The sequence below is a fragment of the Danio rerio genome, chromosome 6, assembly GCF_049306965.1.
Source record: "Danio rerio strain Tuebingen ecotype United States chromosome 6, GRCz12tu, whole genome shotgun sequence".
Taxonomy (NCBI): domain Eukaryota; kingdom Metazoa; phylum Chordata; class Actinopteri; order Cypriniformes; family Danionidae; genus Danio; species Danio rerio.
Window position 1 is genome coordinate 36,250,727 of NC_133181.1, and position 16,610 is coordinate 36,267,336.

The window sequence follows — 16,610 nt, forward strand, 5'->3', positions numbered from 1 at the left end:
ATGGTTCACTTAAAACCATCTAATTTGGCATATAAGATCATTCAAATGAAGAGTGAAATTACAAAACAACTTAAAACAGCAAACACTTTTGTTGTCTTATGAACTGTAGCATATATGAATTAAATATAAAAAGACAGAAAAGGAATGTTATGAAAAATGGAACCTGTCATTAAAATTAGACCAAATACTTGCAAAATAAAACATTCCAATTTGCTGTAATTATCATAATAATATTCTAGCAGTAATTATGTGATTCTTTTGTATTTAGCAAACACGTCACCTCCCTTTGCTCAGCTTGCAGATAACGATTCTTTATGGTCTTTTTGTCAAAGTAAAACAAGATCTTATTTCAAATTCTGTATTTTAAATAGTTTCTTTTTGTTTTAATGTTTTTTTTTATTTACTTATTTACTTATATTAAATAAATCTGAACTGTACATAACTAAATTGAATTAATCTATAATTAAATAAATACACTTTTTATTCAAAAGCAGTTTATTAAAATATTGGACAGATGTTTTTTTCATGAATGTGTTTTTTTTTTTCAACAGATGTGTTTTCAATGTGCTTTCATCCATGTGGATACACTGTTTTGTTTTGACATCTCAGTGTGAACAGAATTTAAAGGCCATTCACACAGAATGTGTTTTTCCATTACAATGTGTGACTTTTCCATTGTTTTTATATGTAAGCATGTGCTTGACAGATGTGCGTGACCATTACAATCACATCTGGCACATTTCGCAGTGTCTCGCACGAGTGCCTCATCTTTAGGATGTCATGTCAAGTTAAAAGAATTTCAACTTTTACACATTGAGCTCCGCATTAACGTCAGCTCCAATGCAGTGGACCAATCAGAAGAACTTGAGGGCAAGGGCAAGTGTTGCGAGCTTCACTTTACAGTAGCAATTACAGTATGACAATGGTTTTACAGTATTTGACTATATAACATGGTGAAGAGGGTGCTTTTTTAATAAAAAAAAAAAAAACATTCCTGAGCGATCAGTCTCTAGATTTAAGATGGAAAGATGTGTTCGGTGTGAATGACCCCTAAAAATGATTAAAAAATAAATAAATAAATAAAAGTTATAAATATTAACCTATATTAAAAAATACTGAGGGGAACTCATTTTGATTTAAAAATGTATAGGTATCTCATGTGTCACCATGCGTAGTCCTCCAAGACAGATGTGCTCTCGGTAGAGAGTAGAGGCTGAGTGGGCAAAAGCTGCCATTTGACATGGCTGATTCATGCTAAAACAGACCCACACACACACACAGACACACAAAGACAGACACAGACACACATAGACACACACACACACAGACACACACTCACAGACACACAGACACACACAGACTCACAGACACACACACACAAAGACACACACAGACACACAGACACACAGACACACAGACACACAGACACAGACACACAGACACACTCCTTTTGCTTGAATTTCCTTGAGTCTTTCTGGCTTTCTGTTGAGTTGTGTTTAGAGACCGTAAACCAAGCTACACACTGTGGCCGTCAATCAGCCAAATGAGAGCTAGAAATTCAGCCACCACTAAGAGCACTGGGGGAAAGCAGGTATCAGATTCTCAAATGGACTGAGAGTGAGAGAGCGAAAGAGGAAACCCGGTGCTTAACTGTCAAAGAGGTCAGAGTCTGCGGTCTGTTTGGATAAAGCTAATGCTGTGGTCATGTTTAGAAACCTCAACGGCACTGAAAAAATGACTGACAGTCAGTTGGACTCGAGTAAAAGTTTAAGTATTGGGCATGAATAAAGGCTCTGTTAACGAATACAAAGTAGTTTTGTAGACCAGTAGGGCTGCACGATTATCTGAAATAGCTATAAAGCTTAGCGGATTTATCCATTCGAAAAAGCTGCTATTTTAATGAAGTAAATATATGCGCTGCACGCTTCAGAGTGAAGGATGGCACTGTGTCTTTCTACACGCAGCTCAGTTTGCAGTAAACGATGCTCCACATGAACACCTTTCTGCATCTGCTTTTAGTTTGGATCGCTTGTAACATGCATTTGGGAACATAACGTGCCAACCATCTAACCATACTTGGGAGAAGTTCTGAGAAACTTGCTGTTGTCAACAAAAGAGAAGCTTTAAGGGTGCCCTGCAGTTCCCCACAAAAAGTTCAATGGTTGAAGTTTGAAAACAAATGAAATCTGGAAAAGTGTACAGATCAACTAAAAAACTAATTGTTAATAATTATTAGTATTTCCTTAAATTTTGTATAATATACAGTTGCGATCAGAGTTATTGAACCCCTGAATTATTAGCCCTTCGGTTTATTTTTTTTCCTCAATTTCTGTTAAACGGAGAGAATTTTTTTCAACACATTTCTAAACATAATAGTTTTAATAATTCATTTCTAATGATTTATTTTATCTTTGCTATGATGACAGTAAATAATATTTGACTAGTTATTTTTCAAGACACTTCTATACAACTTAAAGTGCCATTTAAAGGCTTAACTAGGTAAATTAGGTTACCTGGGCAGGTTAGGGTAATTAGGCAAGTTATTGTATAACAATAGTTTGTTCTGTAGACTATCGAAAAAATATAGCTTAAAGGGGCTAATAATTATGACCTTAAAATGGTTTTTAAAGAAATTAAAACTGCTTTTATTCTAGCCAAAATAAAACAAATAAGACTTTCTCCACACAAAAAAAATATATATTTTCAGACATACTGTGAAAATTTCCTTGCTCTGTTAAAAATAATTTGGGAAATATTTCAAAAAGAAAAAAAATCAAAGGGGTTTAATAATTCTGATTGCAACTGTACAAATAATGATGAGATTATTGACAATAATAATAATAATAATAATAATAATAATAATAATAATAATAATAATAATAATAATAGCAGCAATAATAACAGTAGCAGTAATATTATAGTAATTGAAGATATTTTTTGCCAAATTGTTACATAAAATTGTAATTATAAAGTAGTAATGTTACTATTACTACACAATATATAATTTATTCTTGTTGTCTAGATTGTAAAGGCCAAGAAGCAAGTCTTCTTTTCTAACAATAATTAAATTCATAATCGTGCAGCCTTAGTTACATACTGTATATGACCCAAATAAACTCTTACTGTATGTGTAGGTCAGGGGCTCCAAGTCTTTCCTTTCTTTTCTTCATGTTCATAAGTTGGGCAGATGGATATGCGAAAACGTAAATCTGACTTTTACTCAGAAGTGTAACACTGAAGAGTCTCCAGCTTTACGGTTCCAAGAACACAGCATGGCATAATGCGAACGTCTGCTACCAAACGACCAACTCTGCTCATGAAGGTTTGGGCAATTCCAGCCATACTTCCTCTATCTTCATCAAAATCATCAACTGTCAGATCACAAGATCACAATGTGCCTTCAAGTCTCAGCTTGTCTGCGACCCGAGCAAGTATCCAATTCTGTGTTAACTGAGGTCATGATGGTGTTTGTTTTTAAAAGACAGTCCTCTGAAAGTTGTATCCAAGAGCGCGTGTCTTTCTCCGCACTGTGAAGTACCATAACATTGGTCTGATGGGAGAATGTGAAGAGCGTGACGGTCCAATTCCAGGCAAATTAGAAGACGCTTCACTCGCTTCCGACCTCTGCTGCTAATGTGTATATGTTGGCAAGACGGTCAGAAACACACAAACACAGCATGTAATGAGGGAGAGGGCATTCTCATGATATCACAAGACCCTGGGGGAGGTGCAGCTGTTGCCCCTTCCTCACACCAGTCCGTCTCTGTACACCCACACACGCGTATAAGCACAGTTCTGGGAACCCGGAGAACATCAGAATCCTATCCACTGTTCCCAGGCGAATGCTTTTGGCTAAATGTAGCCCCAAGCAGACAATAGGCAGGATCAAAGAGCAGAGGAGAAGCAACACAAGCGTTAAGCCTTACTGATTCTATTGACACACAACGCCACAGGAGAGCCTAATACAATTACATTGACACATGATACATGTCTCTGTGCAAGTAGGCATGGGACGATAGCCGGTTTCAAGGTACACTGCGGTTTGGAAAAGTTAAGGTTTTAAAACTGCTAAAATTGTGTGTAATACTGTTCTTATAGTATATGTAAGTTTTTTTTTTTTTTTTTACATGTTGTTCAAGACTGTTTTATTTAGTTTTTTGGGCAAAATGATCTCCACATCAAAAGCTACTGGTCAGTGCAATTTTAGATACATTTTTAAGTCTTTGAAACTAGTGAAGACAGCTAAAGTCAATAAATTATTTTAATTATTCAGCCTGATACGTTTACTTTGCCAAAACATTTGAAATGCTTCTTAAAAATAAAATTCCAAACATTTAAAAATAACATTTTTTTGAGCAGTAATCACAATACCGTCATACCATGAAACTGATATTTTCATCAAACGTTTTCATACCGTCAGAATCTTATACCGGCCCACGCCTAGAGTGTATACTTCAAGTGATGGTTGTCCCAAACATGAACATTCATGTATGAATTGCTGACCATATTTTTTCCTAATCCAAATTTCATTGCATGCCTGGGTTGTTATTTTCAATAGAAAATGAAAACAAAGGGGAATCTAGTAGTGAACATTAGAAGTGGATAAGCACCTTTTAACAAAGTTGTCCTAACTATAACTAATCAACACCCATTCTTGTCTTATGACAATTTTAGACTTTTTTTGATCCACTTCAAATGTTGACTACTGTAGATAAAGTGAAGCTCAAAAAAATGACCAAAAAAAAATCATAATAGTCAGAGGAGGAATTGGTCTTGGTCTTGAAGTTTTAGAGATAGAATTACTATCACAACTATCACAAAACTATTAGTAAGGAGCATGTCGTGTGGACAGAGAACTGGTCCAAAGATCACTTTAGTGATGAAAGCGTTGGGTCTGATGAGACATATTATGTTCATCTTCAAACTGGGAAAAGATTGAACCCAAATTGTGTAGTAAAAAAAATAAAAAGAAAAGAAAGAAAGAAAGAAAGAAAGAAAGAAAGAAAGAAAGAAAGAAAGAATGAAAGAAGGAAAGAAAGAAAGAAAGAAAGAAAGAAAGAAAGAAAGAAAGAAAGAAAGAAAGAAAGAAAGAAAGAAAGAAAGAAAGAAAGAAAGAAAGAAGGAAAGAAAGAAAGAAAGAAAGAAAGAAAGAAAGAAAGAAAGAAAGAAAGAAAGAAAGAAAGAAAGAAAGAAAGAAAAAGTGAGTGAAAGTTCAAGGAGGAAGTTTCATGGTTTGATGATGTTTTCTGCAGTAGGGTGCAGCTTGTGCTGCATGGCATAGTGAATGAAAATGTTTATTGGAGGCTCTTTCATCAACTCATCAACATGTGGTTCCTTCCCTGCATTCATCACCCAATTATCCATCTAATTTTTGTTCAGGTTGATGAGTGCCAATCGTTAAAGCAGTTCTTTGGAACAGAAAACATTAAAATAATGAAATGGCAGAATAGAGTGCTGATCTAAACTGTCAGGAAGGATGAGGGAGTGAGGACTCACGATGGGTTTATTGGTTAAAAAGTCAACAAACCAACTAGACTGAAAGGCTGAGAATGAAAAAGCACGCTACAGATAAAACAAACACAAACACCAGGATGAGAGGTGTAAATACACACACACACACACACACACACACACACACAAAACAAATATATATATATATATACATACATACATACATACATACATACATACATACAGTACATACAGTACATACATACATACATACATACATACATACATACATACATACATACATACATACATACATACATACATACATACACACACACACAATAATGTGTTTAAAATTGTTCTTACATTTTTAACCCTGTTGTATACACCGGGGAGAAAAATTTACAATTTCAGGGTTAGTAATTAATAAATTATTGAATAGTTATAATTTAGTTTTAGTTAATTTAGTTTTTTTTTATCCAGGGTTAACAACACACCAGAATGTGAAAAGATGAGACAGAAAGCAGTAAGTTATGAGAAGGTCACCCAGAAATTAACCAAAAACCCTAACTGCATGAAGACTAAAAGAAAAGTTCACTGACAGCATTGTGGAATTGAAGGCTTGATTTGATTAAGCCCTGTAATCCTGCAGCGGGTGGAATAAACTCAGTGAACCCTCACAATAGCCGACATTATGCCCACTCCTGCCAGTCACTGTAAGCTACACAAAGAAAGCAAAAAGAAAACGCTAACCAAAAGATCAGCGACGGTATGCTTGCACACAAGATTTGAAAAACCCTTTACGAGACCCCAAGATTCTCTGCGCCACCCCCAATCTCATGATTTTGATATTGCGTGATCTTATGATGGCACTTTTTTTTGCTAGCAGTGAGTTAAAAATAAACAGAAAGGAAGATATACATAGGTGTGTCAGAACACGAACAGAAATGCTCAGCTGTCGGAAAAGGCTTGGAGTAATCTGCCTGTCACTGCCCTACCAGTCACCTACGACCCGCCGTGACCCTGTCCATGTGCAGTAAACAGCGTTGACACTGTGATCTAGGAGGAATGCTAACTGAACTGATACAGCAGTGTCTGAAACATTAAACATGCTGACTTATTAAGCAGTATCCAGATGTAGAAAGGCAATAACACAAGCCTGAAATAGATGAGTGGCTGTATAATGTAATGTTTTATATGCTAGATGCTGAAGCTCCATTTCATATAGACGAATTGAAACACAGACTTTTGAAAATGGACATGTGGCTGTACACAATCGCTCACTGACTGCTTTTCTGGACTATTGCGCATCCCTCGCTGATTCTTAAAGCTGCTCTCATATGACCATTACGCAACTGGTAAACAGCAAGTGCGGATACAAGAAAAATATACACATGGTCATTGAGTGTGGATGGTCACATGTAATGCATTTTATGCTGCATACTGTGGACATAACACCTTTATCTGGCATGCAGTAAAAACGGCAATATACTGTAGACAAGCAGCGTTTTCAACATAACTATAAAAACATACTAGTGTAAACGCAGCCTGGATTAATCTGGTTGATTTTGAATGTAATAACGTAACAAACTGGATATAATTCATAGTCAGATACGGATCTGCTACTTAAGAGAATGAATTAGCCTTGCAGTGCACATGTAAAGCACATCAACAAAGAACTTTGAGTATTTGCTTTATTTGATTCAGTGTAACACAAAATAACTCTTTGCTGAATGGGCATTGCATCCTCTTTGATCAAAATAAAATGAAATAAAGAAAATAAACTATTATATAATTATTCACAAAACACCACAGCTTTCTCTGTCTTTTTGTAATTTGTACTTACAAACTGCCTCTTCTAGGAAGACTCAGCTCCTTCTGAAATAAAGAAAGAGAAAAATACAAGATTAACTACAAATCAAATGTGTCACAATAATTACGTGAAAACCAGAACTTTTGAACTTGAATGCAGTATACAGTAACAATCCTGCAGGTAATGAACAGTCCACCGGGTGGCGTAATACAACGACCTCAATTCATCTTATCCAACACTGCATTACAAATATTCACAAGTTAACTTGAATTATTAACAAGCTGATTTTAGCAAATTATTATGCCGTGGTAGATTCAATACATGATTTCAATAATGATTAGGTGGAATAATGGCCAGTATCCAGCATAATGAGTCTTTTACCATTGGTGAAAGAAAGTAAAACACCACTAGATGGCAAAAGTGAACCATTATTCTACTCAGCCAGATCTACCTCAGACCAGTGAATGCATACTGTTAGCTGGACAGAGAAAAGACAACTGATATCATGTCCAGAAGACCCATGGGACAGAGGAAAGACACAGAATAAGGCGATTCCATCTGTCCTCAACCACAACGAAACTGCTCTCGAGTGTAAAAATCCAGGGAAAAGCAATGATATTGCAAAAAGAAAATGTGATCTACGAAATCAAGCTGTTTAAATGATTAAAGAGCTCTTATATTGTAAGTATACAACTGGCAAACAAATAAAAACATCATTAACATATTTATATTATTTTCTCGCTATTATGACAGTGATATTAGATATTTGTGTCACTTGTCACAAGAAGTATTGCTCCAGAAAATCTTTTATGGATCTACAAGGTTCCTATTGTGGTCTATAGACCCCCTTTATAATTTTTATTGAAGAGTTAATTTTTTTTTATCAAAATAAAAATCTGTATTAGCACTCTTGACAGATAAATAGGCAACACAAACAATGGCTTTTAGATAAGTCATTACATTCAATTATTGAATGTGTTTACAAAGCCTATCATCCATTAACAGTGTGGGTGTATAAGCAGAGGCCACGCATTACTGATCCTTACTGATTCAACTCATCCAAACACAAAGCCAGCATTCGGTAATGAGCATATTCTGTTGACACCATGTTTCCTTGCATCTGGCTTAGCTGTCACGTTCAAGCACATAGCAGTCTTCAAATAAACATTTATTTCTTAGGGCTCTTAACACATTCATTAAATACTGTAAGTTTTTGAAGAAAATGTGCTTTTTACACAATTAACTCATTTGTCAAAACCCCAGATATGTCTACGCCTTTTGCATTTAACATTATACTATTTTATTTTACTTTTAATATTAAAGGTGCAGTATTGTCTTCAGAAACTTCTCTTCACGTTCCAATAGTAGTGATTAAAGTAAATGATCTAAATGAATTTATGTCTTTATATATTCTTTGTAAGGCAGAAGACAAAAAAAAAGTTTATCCAATTAAAATTTGTCGGACCGATAATTCCCATAATTCTAATAAGTAGCCCAAACTGTCTGGCAACAAATGTAGATTTGTACATCTGTGCACCCGTTAACACAGATCCGAGGCACTGCAACTACATGGACACAAGAGAAAGAGTGACAGTGGTAAAAACAAATCCGGAATCAAAACTTCCTGAATTGTGTAGTTTGTGTTGTTATATATATATATGAGCGATTCCAGCGTTATGGATGTGACATTTGCAGTAAAAACTCAAAACATAATTTCACACAGAAAGTATATGTTGACATTATATCGAAACTTCTGTTTATATTTTCCAAAACAGCTCACCACAGAGTTCTGGGAGCAGAAAAATATCAATATGTAAACATGTTTTATATTTTAAATTAGGAAAATAAACATGCGTTATGGATGTGACAAAAAAGTTTGCAAATTTACAGTCGACAACAGATTATTTAGAAATACTGACAGTTAAACTGCACAACCCAAAAGACACAATGCTCATCAAACAGGTATGAGTCGGCTCACTATAGAATTAAAATGATTGATTTTATTTAATTTGACATTTTTGCATTTATGAAGAAAAAGTGTCGTTATGGATGTGACACATTTCCGTTATGGATGTGACAGCTGTGAAATTTCCACTTGTGTGATTTTGGCAAATTAAATATAATAGTTTGAAATACTGACAGATACATTTACGAGTATTTTTAAAGTACTGTAAAAAACTTGCTAACACAAAAAATGTAAAAACGGTTTCTCTATTTTGGAGAAAACTAAATAATTTTTTATGGCAAAGTTGACATTTGCATGGAATTGCCCATATATATATATATATATATATATATATATATATATATATATATATATATATATATATATATATATATATATATATATATATATAAATAAACTTTTTTTACCCTAAATTAACCTAACTAAAATTAAAAAAAACATGGCCGCTTTCTAAAAAAAATATACGTGAAAATTGTAATTATTTTATTTTAAATCACTTTCTTTTGCAGTGTATATACTGCAATTCCCATCTCAAATGCTCTATGGATTCAATCGTGGCTGTCAACAGCCTGCTAAAGACCTGAGAATGATTCTTGTTTCAGTCCAATAACTGGTTGAGAGCAAAATTCATTTCAAGTGCATTAAAAACTTCAGCCTCCCACTGAAAGCCGCTCTTATTACTGCAGGCTTATTTGACAGCAATGAAAAAAAGAGCATATAAGACAATAGAACAGATCCAATAGCAAAGTGACCAGTAGCAAAACACTAGGTATAATGATAAAAAGACTGTATTCGGAGTGTATCTAGAAGACATCTGTCTCCTAACATCGATAGCTGTGCCAGGGAACCTTCACATCCTCCTGACCTGTCTGCAGAATATTAACACGCCAACTTCCCAAAGTGCAACCTTAGCAAAACACCAGCCTACTTTTTAATTAGCAACTCCACCGATAGCAGCCAGATATGCCTGGAGGCTTCATATACAGCAGCTTTTCCTGCTTTTCATGTCAACTTGAGATCACTTTTCCACTGTGCTGTCAGAAAAAGTGCTCTCTTGACCTCTGTATCCTCTTTTCTGTCTCTCCATAACAAATCTGAAGTGCTCATCAGTGCATTCCCACTGCTCTGACCTGACTCAGGTAAGGATGCATCAGCCTTGGAGAGCTCTGGATGGACTAAACCTTGTTAGCTTGTGTGTGTAAGATGAAGTGAGTATCTTTTCTCGATGCCAAATCAGATTAGTTGTGCAGCATAGCAGTGCTGGCTGATATCTGGATGTTGTGTATGTGTGATAGTGTTCTTGAGAACGGAGCCCAGCTGTGCTCAGGGTGACAAGAGCGAGAGCGTGCCATAGAAATGTTCATGCCTGTTATTTACAGCTCAGCATTTTACACTGATTAAAATAAGGCAAAACCAGACTAAGGCTCTTTGTAAGCAGCTTATCCACCTTTGGCAGTACTTTTTGGGGCATCAGAGCACAGTCTAAGGCCCCGTTTACACTAGTGCGTTTTAGTTTTAAAACGGCGTTGTAGAATGAAAACGATCCGCGTCCACACTCGCGTTTTACCCAGCGTTTCTGAACAGCTCTCCGTCCACACCAAAACGCTGAAAACGCACATCACGTGACCACACACACACTCTCGGGCAAGCGCTCCAGCATTCTACCCAGATGAGAGCTCTGCTTGTCGGACTTCTCATCAAGCATCTCCCGCTGGATCTAATCTCACTATATTTGCTAAACGTGATATTTCATTCATGTTGTTGTCTTTATCTAACGACATAGGCCAATTCCCTGACTTTGGTCATTGGAATCTATTAAGTTACTTGTTCACGGGTAACATGTTTTGGTTAAGTGCAAAGATAAGTTAATGATTAATCCAGGTACATTGACTGATCGCTTGCCCTTATTTCCTACAATGTATAAACTTATTTTATGTTATACTTTTATAATTGTCGATTATTAAAACTGATATTCAGCAAAAGAGAGGGTGCGTTTCGTATTTTCACTTAAATTAAAAGGAGGCAGTTGTTATATGCTCCGTTTTGTTATAAATATCCACGCTCATATATGCAGCACGACGCCTCAACATTTCTGCTGTCTGTTAAGTTGCTAATATTAAAAAGAAATAAGGCAGTTCCTTAAATCATGTTTACATTTTATTGTTGAGAAAGTGAAACAACGTAGCCAAGGTGATGTGAATGAAGTTATAAAGTACACTGTCCCGTTTGAAGATTGACGCGTGTCCTCGGTATGTTTTCCATATCAAACTGAGAAGGGGGAGACTGCGGCCTTGATCAAACTTGCGAAGTCTTAACTTACAAGAAGAGGATGCGAGACTGAACTGTGTGTGGGCTACTTAATATTGAGGAAAAGCCCCAATCAGATAGGCGAACGTTTGCAGCCCCGCCTCCGTTTTCAGATATCTCCGTCTTTCCCCATCCACACTGAGACGGAGCAGCAGCGTTTTAGAATGAAAACGGCCTCTCCAGCGTTTTCAAAAAGCTCCGTTTTCGGCGCTCGAGAACTCCGGCGTAGTGTGGACGGATGGCGTAACCGTAGCAAAACTTATGCGTTTTCAATCTAAAACGCACTAGTGTAAACGGGGCCTAAGTTTTGTTCACCTTAACACTAGAAACAAAACAGTATATATTAATTGAAGGGGGAAAAACTACAACCACAGATAGCACTGAAGCTGTCCTTAAATGCCTTTTCCCATTTCTGTATTTCTACTTTCCTTCACCCACCTCGGATATAGCAAATTTTGGTTTATAATATTCTACTAACTTGCATTGCTTGATAATCATGATATTTCTTTTTCTTTTTTCTGAAAATGTAATTTACGTCACCTTATTTCAAAGTGACTTATACAATGGATTAACTCAAAGAAAAGCAAAACGTATACTGAATGCACACTTTTGGATTGGTGTTGAAAAAAGAAAGGACTTTGAAGATTTATAAAGCACAATCTACAGTACAATGAGCCAATAGATTTAGTTTTGCTTTAAATGCATTTATCTGCAGTTAATATTAATATTAAATGTTAATTTCAAAAGCAATTTTTACCTATTGTGACTAAAGTCTAATGAGACTTACTTTTTAGATAATATGGTATATTGTAGTAACATCAAAAAGTTAAATCAAAGAGCTAAGAGAACAACAATAATAATAAGTGTAATATCCATATACAATCACCGACCACATTATTAGGTACACCTTTCTAGTAACGGGTTGGACCCTATTTTGCCTTTAGAACTGTCTTAATCCTTCATGGCATAGATTCAACTAGGCACTGAAAATACCTCAGAGATTTTGGTCCATACTGAAATGATAGCATCACACAGTTGCTGCAGATTTGTCGGTTGCACATCCATGATGGGAATCTCCCATTCCACCATATCTCAAAGGTGCTCTATTGGATTGAGGATCTGGTGACTGTGGAGGCCATTTGAGCACAGTGAAACTCACTGTAATGTTGAAGAAACCAGTCTGAGATGATGATTCACGCTTTATGACAAGGTCATAAAGAAGAGCCATCAGAAGATGGAAACAACACTCAGGTAGTTGACACGATGCTCAATTAGTACTAAAGTGTGCCACGACAAAAATCACCACACCATTACACCAACACCACAACCAGCCTGAACCGTTGATACAAGGCAGGATGGATCCATGCTTTCATGCCGGTGCTTATATATTCTGACCCTACTATTCAAATGTGGAAGCAGAAATCAAAACACATCAGACAAGGCAATGTTTTTCCAGTCTTCTATTGTTCAATTTTGGTGAGCCTGTGCGAATTGTAGCCTCAGTTTCCTGTTCAGGAGTGGCACCCAGTGTGGTCTTCTGCTGCTGTAGCCCATCCACCTTAAGGTTTGACGTGTTGTGCATTCAGAGATGCTATTCTGCATAACTCAGTTGTTACGACTGGTTATTAGAGTTACTGTTGCCTTTCTATCAGCTTGAACCAATCTGGCCACTCTCCTCTGAGCTCTGGCATTAACAAGGCATTTGCACCCACAGAACTTCTGCTTACTTAATATTTTGTTCTTTTAGACCATTTTCTTTAAACCAAAGCATGGTCAAGCATGAAAATTCTAGTAGGTCAGCAGCAAACAACTCAACTGCAGCAGATCGTCTTGACCATGTCTACATGCCTCAATGCAACGAGTTGCTGCCATGTGATCAGCTGATTAGAAATTTGCATTAACAAGCAGTTGGATGGGTGTACCCAATAAAGTGGCCGGTGAGTGTATGTCTTAGTTCTGAAAGTACATCTAGATGTAAGGCCACTGATTGTTATATTTATATTATATTGGTGTATATATACACCAATATCATATATAAATTGTGTCTTTGTATTATTTGATTATTTAAAAAATGAAATCAGACAACTGTGGTATTAATAATCTTAGAACTATTATAATCTTGCTCAGACAATTAATTAATAATTATTTAAAACCATAATCATGTTTAACCCCTAAAACAATGAATTTTACACAGGTTATTTTCTTCTTTTCCATCTACATTAGAGAGAAAATGAAATAATGTCTCATAAAAGTATTCCAATGTGCTAAAAAATGCAATCTGAAGCAAATCAACTGTGTTCTGGCAGACTGATTACATTAAATGGAGGGAGAGTCTGAAGGAGCAGTTGCACAAAGCCACACAGATGCAGACTACCGCATCCTGGCCAGGGCTCTGTCATTGCCAAGGGCTAAAATGCTGGGCAATGAAATTAGCCAGAGTGACAGTTTGGAGCAGACCCCTGCTCTCCCACAAAAGCAATCTCCCCAATGGAGCCCATTAATATTTCTTAAGTTCGTCCAGCATGACAGGAAGCCATAGTGCAGGGAAATGTAATCAGGGAGATTGACCAAAAGCAGCAACCCGGTGCTCAAATGGACTCCAGGAGACAGTTTGAGACATCAGGAACAGCATCTAGATAAGAAACTCTTTGTTTAGACGGTCTTAAGAGCTTACCTGAGGTGGCAGATTTCAAGTTTCCAGAGTTAACCTGTGCAGCAGAGTTAACCTATCGGGATACTGTGCAGTTTCATTGTGACCTTGGGTGAAGTGGAACCCGACTGGATCCAGTTATCATGAGCAACAGTTTTAGGTTTGACTGACAGCTCTAAACCTCTCTGCGATTAGTGCCAAGTTTTAGTGGTGTGCCCTCCAGCACAGATTTCAAGCTAGCTGAGCTAATTACAAAAGCCTCTGAGCTCTTGAGGCTAAGCAGCCATACATTAAGACAAAACACATGCTGGACATTGGTTTAGTATCATTATGATTCATTATAGGAGAGTCAGGCTGCACTCAATCCAAGAGCAGCACAGCACTCAGTAATAATGCTACAGCAATGCTGGAGCACCGACATAAAGCAGAGCTGCAGCGACAGCAGGTCAGATGGAAATTGGTCCTCTTGTCTCCAAAGACCAATAAGGAACAACATCCAACTCTATTTATTTGTCTGGATACATGCATTAAGTTAGACATGTTTATAAAACATCTAAAAAGGCAGAAACTCCAAAATGTGAACCGAATTTTTGGTTAATTACAGAATAGCACAAGACAGCAGCAGATACCTTTGGTCTAATAAAAACAAAACAAAACAACAAAAAAATGTTAGGACTTTCACAAATTTGGAGTAGGACAAAGTTGTTTGTATAATTTCTAAAATAATTGTTAAAAAAAAGTGACTCATATCAAATAGCTACAGTAGTTAAGAGAATAAAGTGGCATATTTACTGTAATAGAACTAAATAAACAGTTTTTGTGGCAAGTAGATGCTTTACTAAATCGACGAGGAATATATGTGTTAATGAATTTATCATTTGTGGCCTAATATAGGTTTATTTCAAGTGTTAAATTACTGCATCTCTCTTATTAGTATTGAATGTTTTGAAAATTATTAAAATATTGCTGTTTTCTTAATTTTGCCAGGACTATAAGGAATTGCACATAGATAAGTATTTATGTTGTAAAAAGTTGTTTCCCTCAAATATTAATCATGTTTGAATTTCTGCTTGCTATTTGCGGGCTTAATATTTTAGTGACAATCATAACAATTTTGAATGAAGTTAGAAAATCTAAACAATTACAAGTTCTTTTAAACAATTTAATGTACCCATGCTAATCTAAAAGTATTAATTCTTGCTGATCAAAAAAAAGGTTGCTAAAGTATAAATGGGTTTCCTTTTAAATGAAAATTTGCAACAACAGCTTACCTCAAACCCCCCAAATCATTAGCATCATGTGCCGAAATGTACTGTAATACCTCCTGTTAGACGATGGCTTTAAAGGTGTTGTATGTATGTTTTTGACTCTTCTTAAGCAAAAATACCATACTATGCTTGCAGATAATTACGAAACATGCCAAGTGATCATTCCTGTTTATCTGAAAAACCCTGCTGTAGTCAGTTATTCTGCTTTGAAACCGTGTTTTCCGTTTCTTAGTTTTGGTTTCTTTAACCCACTCAATGGCAGTTTAGCCAATTATTTTTCAGCACCCTGGGTTGCCTTGATGCCTTCATTCATTCAATTATTCCTAAAGGCTTTCAACACATGCGTCTGTGACCTCCGGTGGACAGTAGCAGACTCCAAAATAAGATGCAGATTCAGAGTTCCACATGAGGTTCTAATCAATAATCTTGCAAATAATATAAATATTACTCATGTAAACAGGTTACATTGTAACCACATGCATACCTGTCAACTTTGGGATATAAAATAAGGGATATGCCCACCATAATAAGGGATTATTATTAATTATGTGTATATGTCTGTTTAAACATGCACCCAAAACCCAGAGTTTCGCTTCGCTTCAAATCACCTGTACAGAATCAGTTTGGAAAACAGCGTCTATTTGTCACTATGGAGTGTGTCAGCTGAGAGTCATGTACTGCTATATGACTGTTTTGAGGATTACATATGAAGGGGAGACGACACCTGTAATGAAAAGTCAAGGGAATCCCGCCATTTTAATATTTATTTGAAAGTGTTTTCATTCCTAAACAAAGCAAAAACAAAGAACAGACTCGCATTTAAGAGCAAGGGACAGCCCCTGGTGGTTCGGTGGTGTGGGTTGAGTATAGGGAGGCTCGCCTCTTTAATGTTTATTGCCATCCTTCAGAGAAAGACGGGAAAATACCTTTACGGGATGATAGTGGGACAGAACTGTAAAATGCAGGAGAATCCCTGAAAAAACGGGAGGGTTTACAGGTATGCATATGTCCTGACACACGCTACGTGACAAGATTTGCAGGGATAAGCAATTTGACCATTTGTACCTGACGAAACATGACAGAAATTTAAATATAGCCATTTAGAAGCACAGAATATGCACTCACTTATGAAAAGATAAGGTTTATAATCTAATT

The 16,610-nt window shown here is 36.2% G+C and overlaps 1 protein-coding gene across 13 annotated transcripts in view; it reads right to left on the reverse strand.

The window, feature by feature from the left end:
* Positions 1–16,610, reverse strand: part of mast2 (microtubule associated serine/threonine kinase 2) — a 206,849-nt gene that overhangs the window by 63,995 nt on the left and 126,244 nt on the right. For 8 of the 13 annotated variants that reach the window (XM_073954326.1, XM_001341269.10, XM_073954325.1 and 5 more), the window contains one exon: positions 7,298–7,329. In XM_073954326.1, the coding sequence (XP_073810427.1) occupies positions 7,298–7,329 (32 nt within the window). Of the gene's footprint in view, positions 1–3,123; positions 3,685–7,297; positions 7,330–14,211; positions 14,346–16,610 lie in introns of those variants that run through there. The other 5 variants (XM_073954327.1, XM_068222005.2, XM_073954335.1 and 2 more) reach the window with 4 other exon arrangements.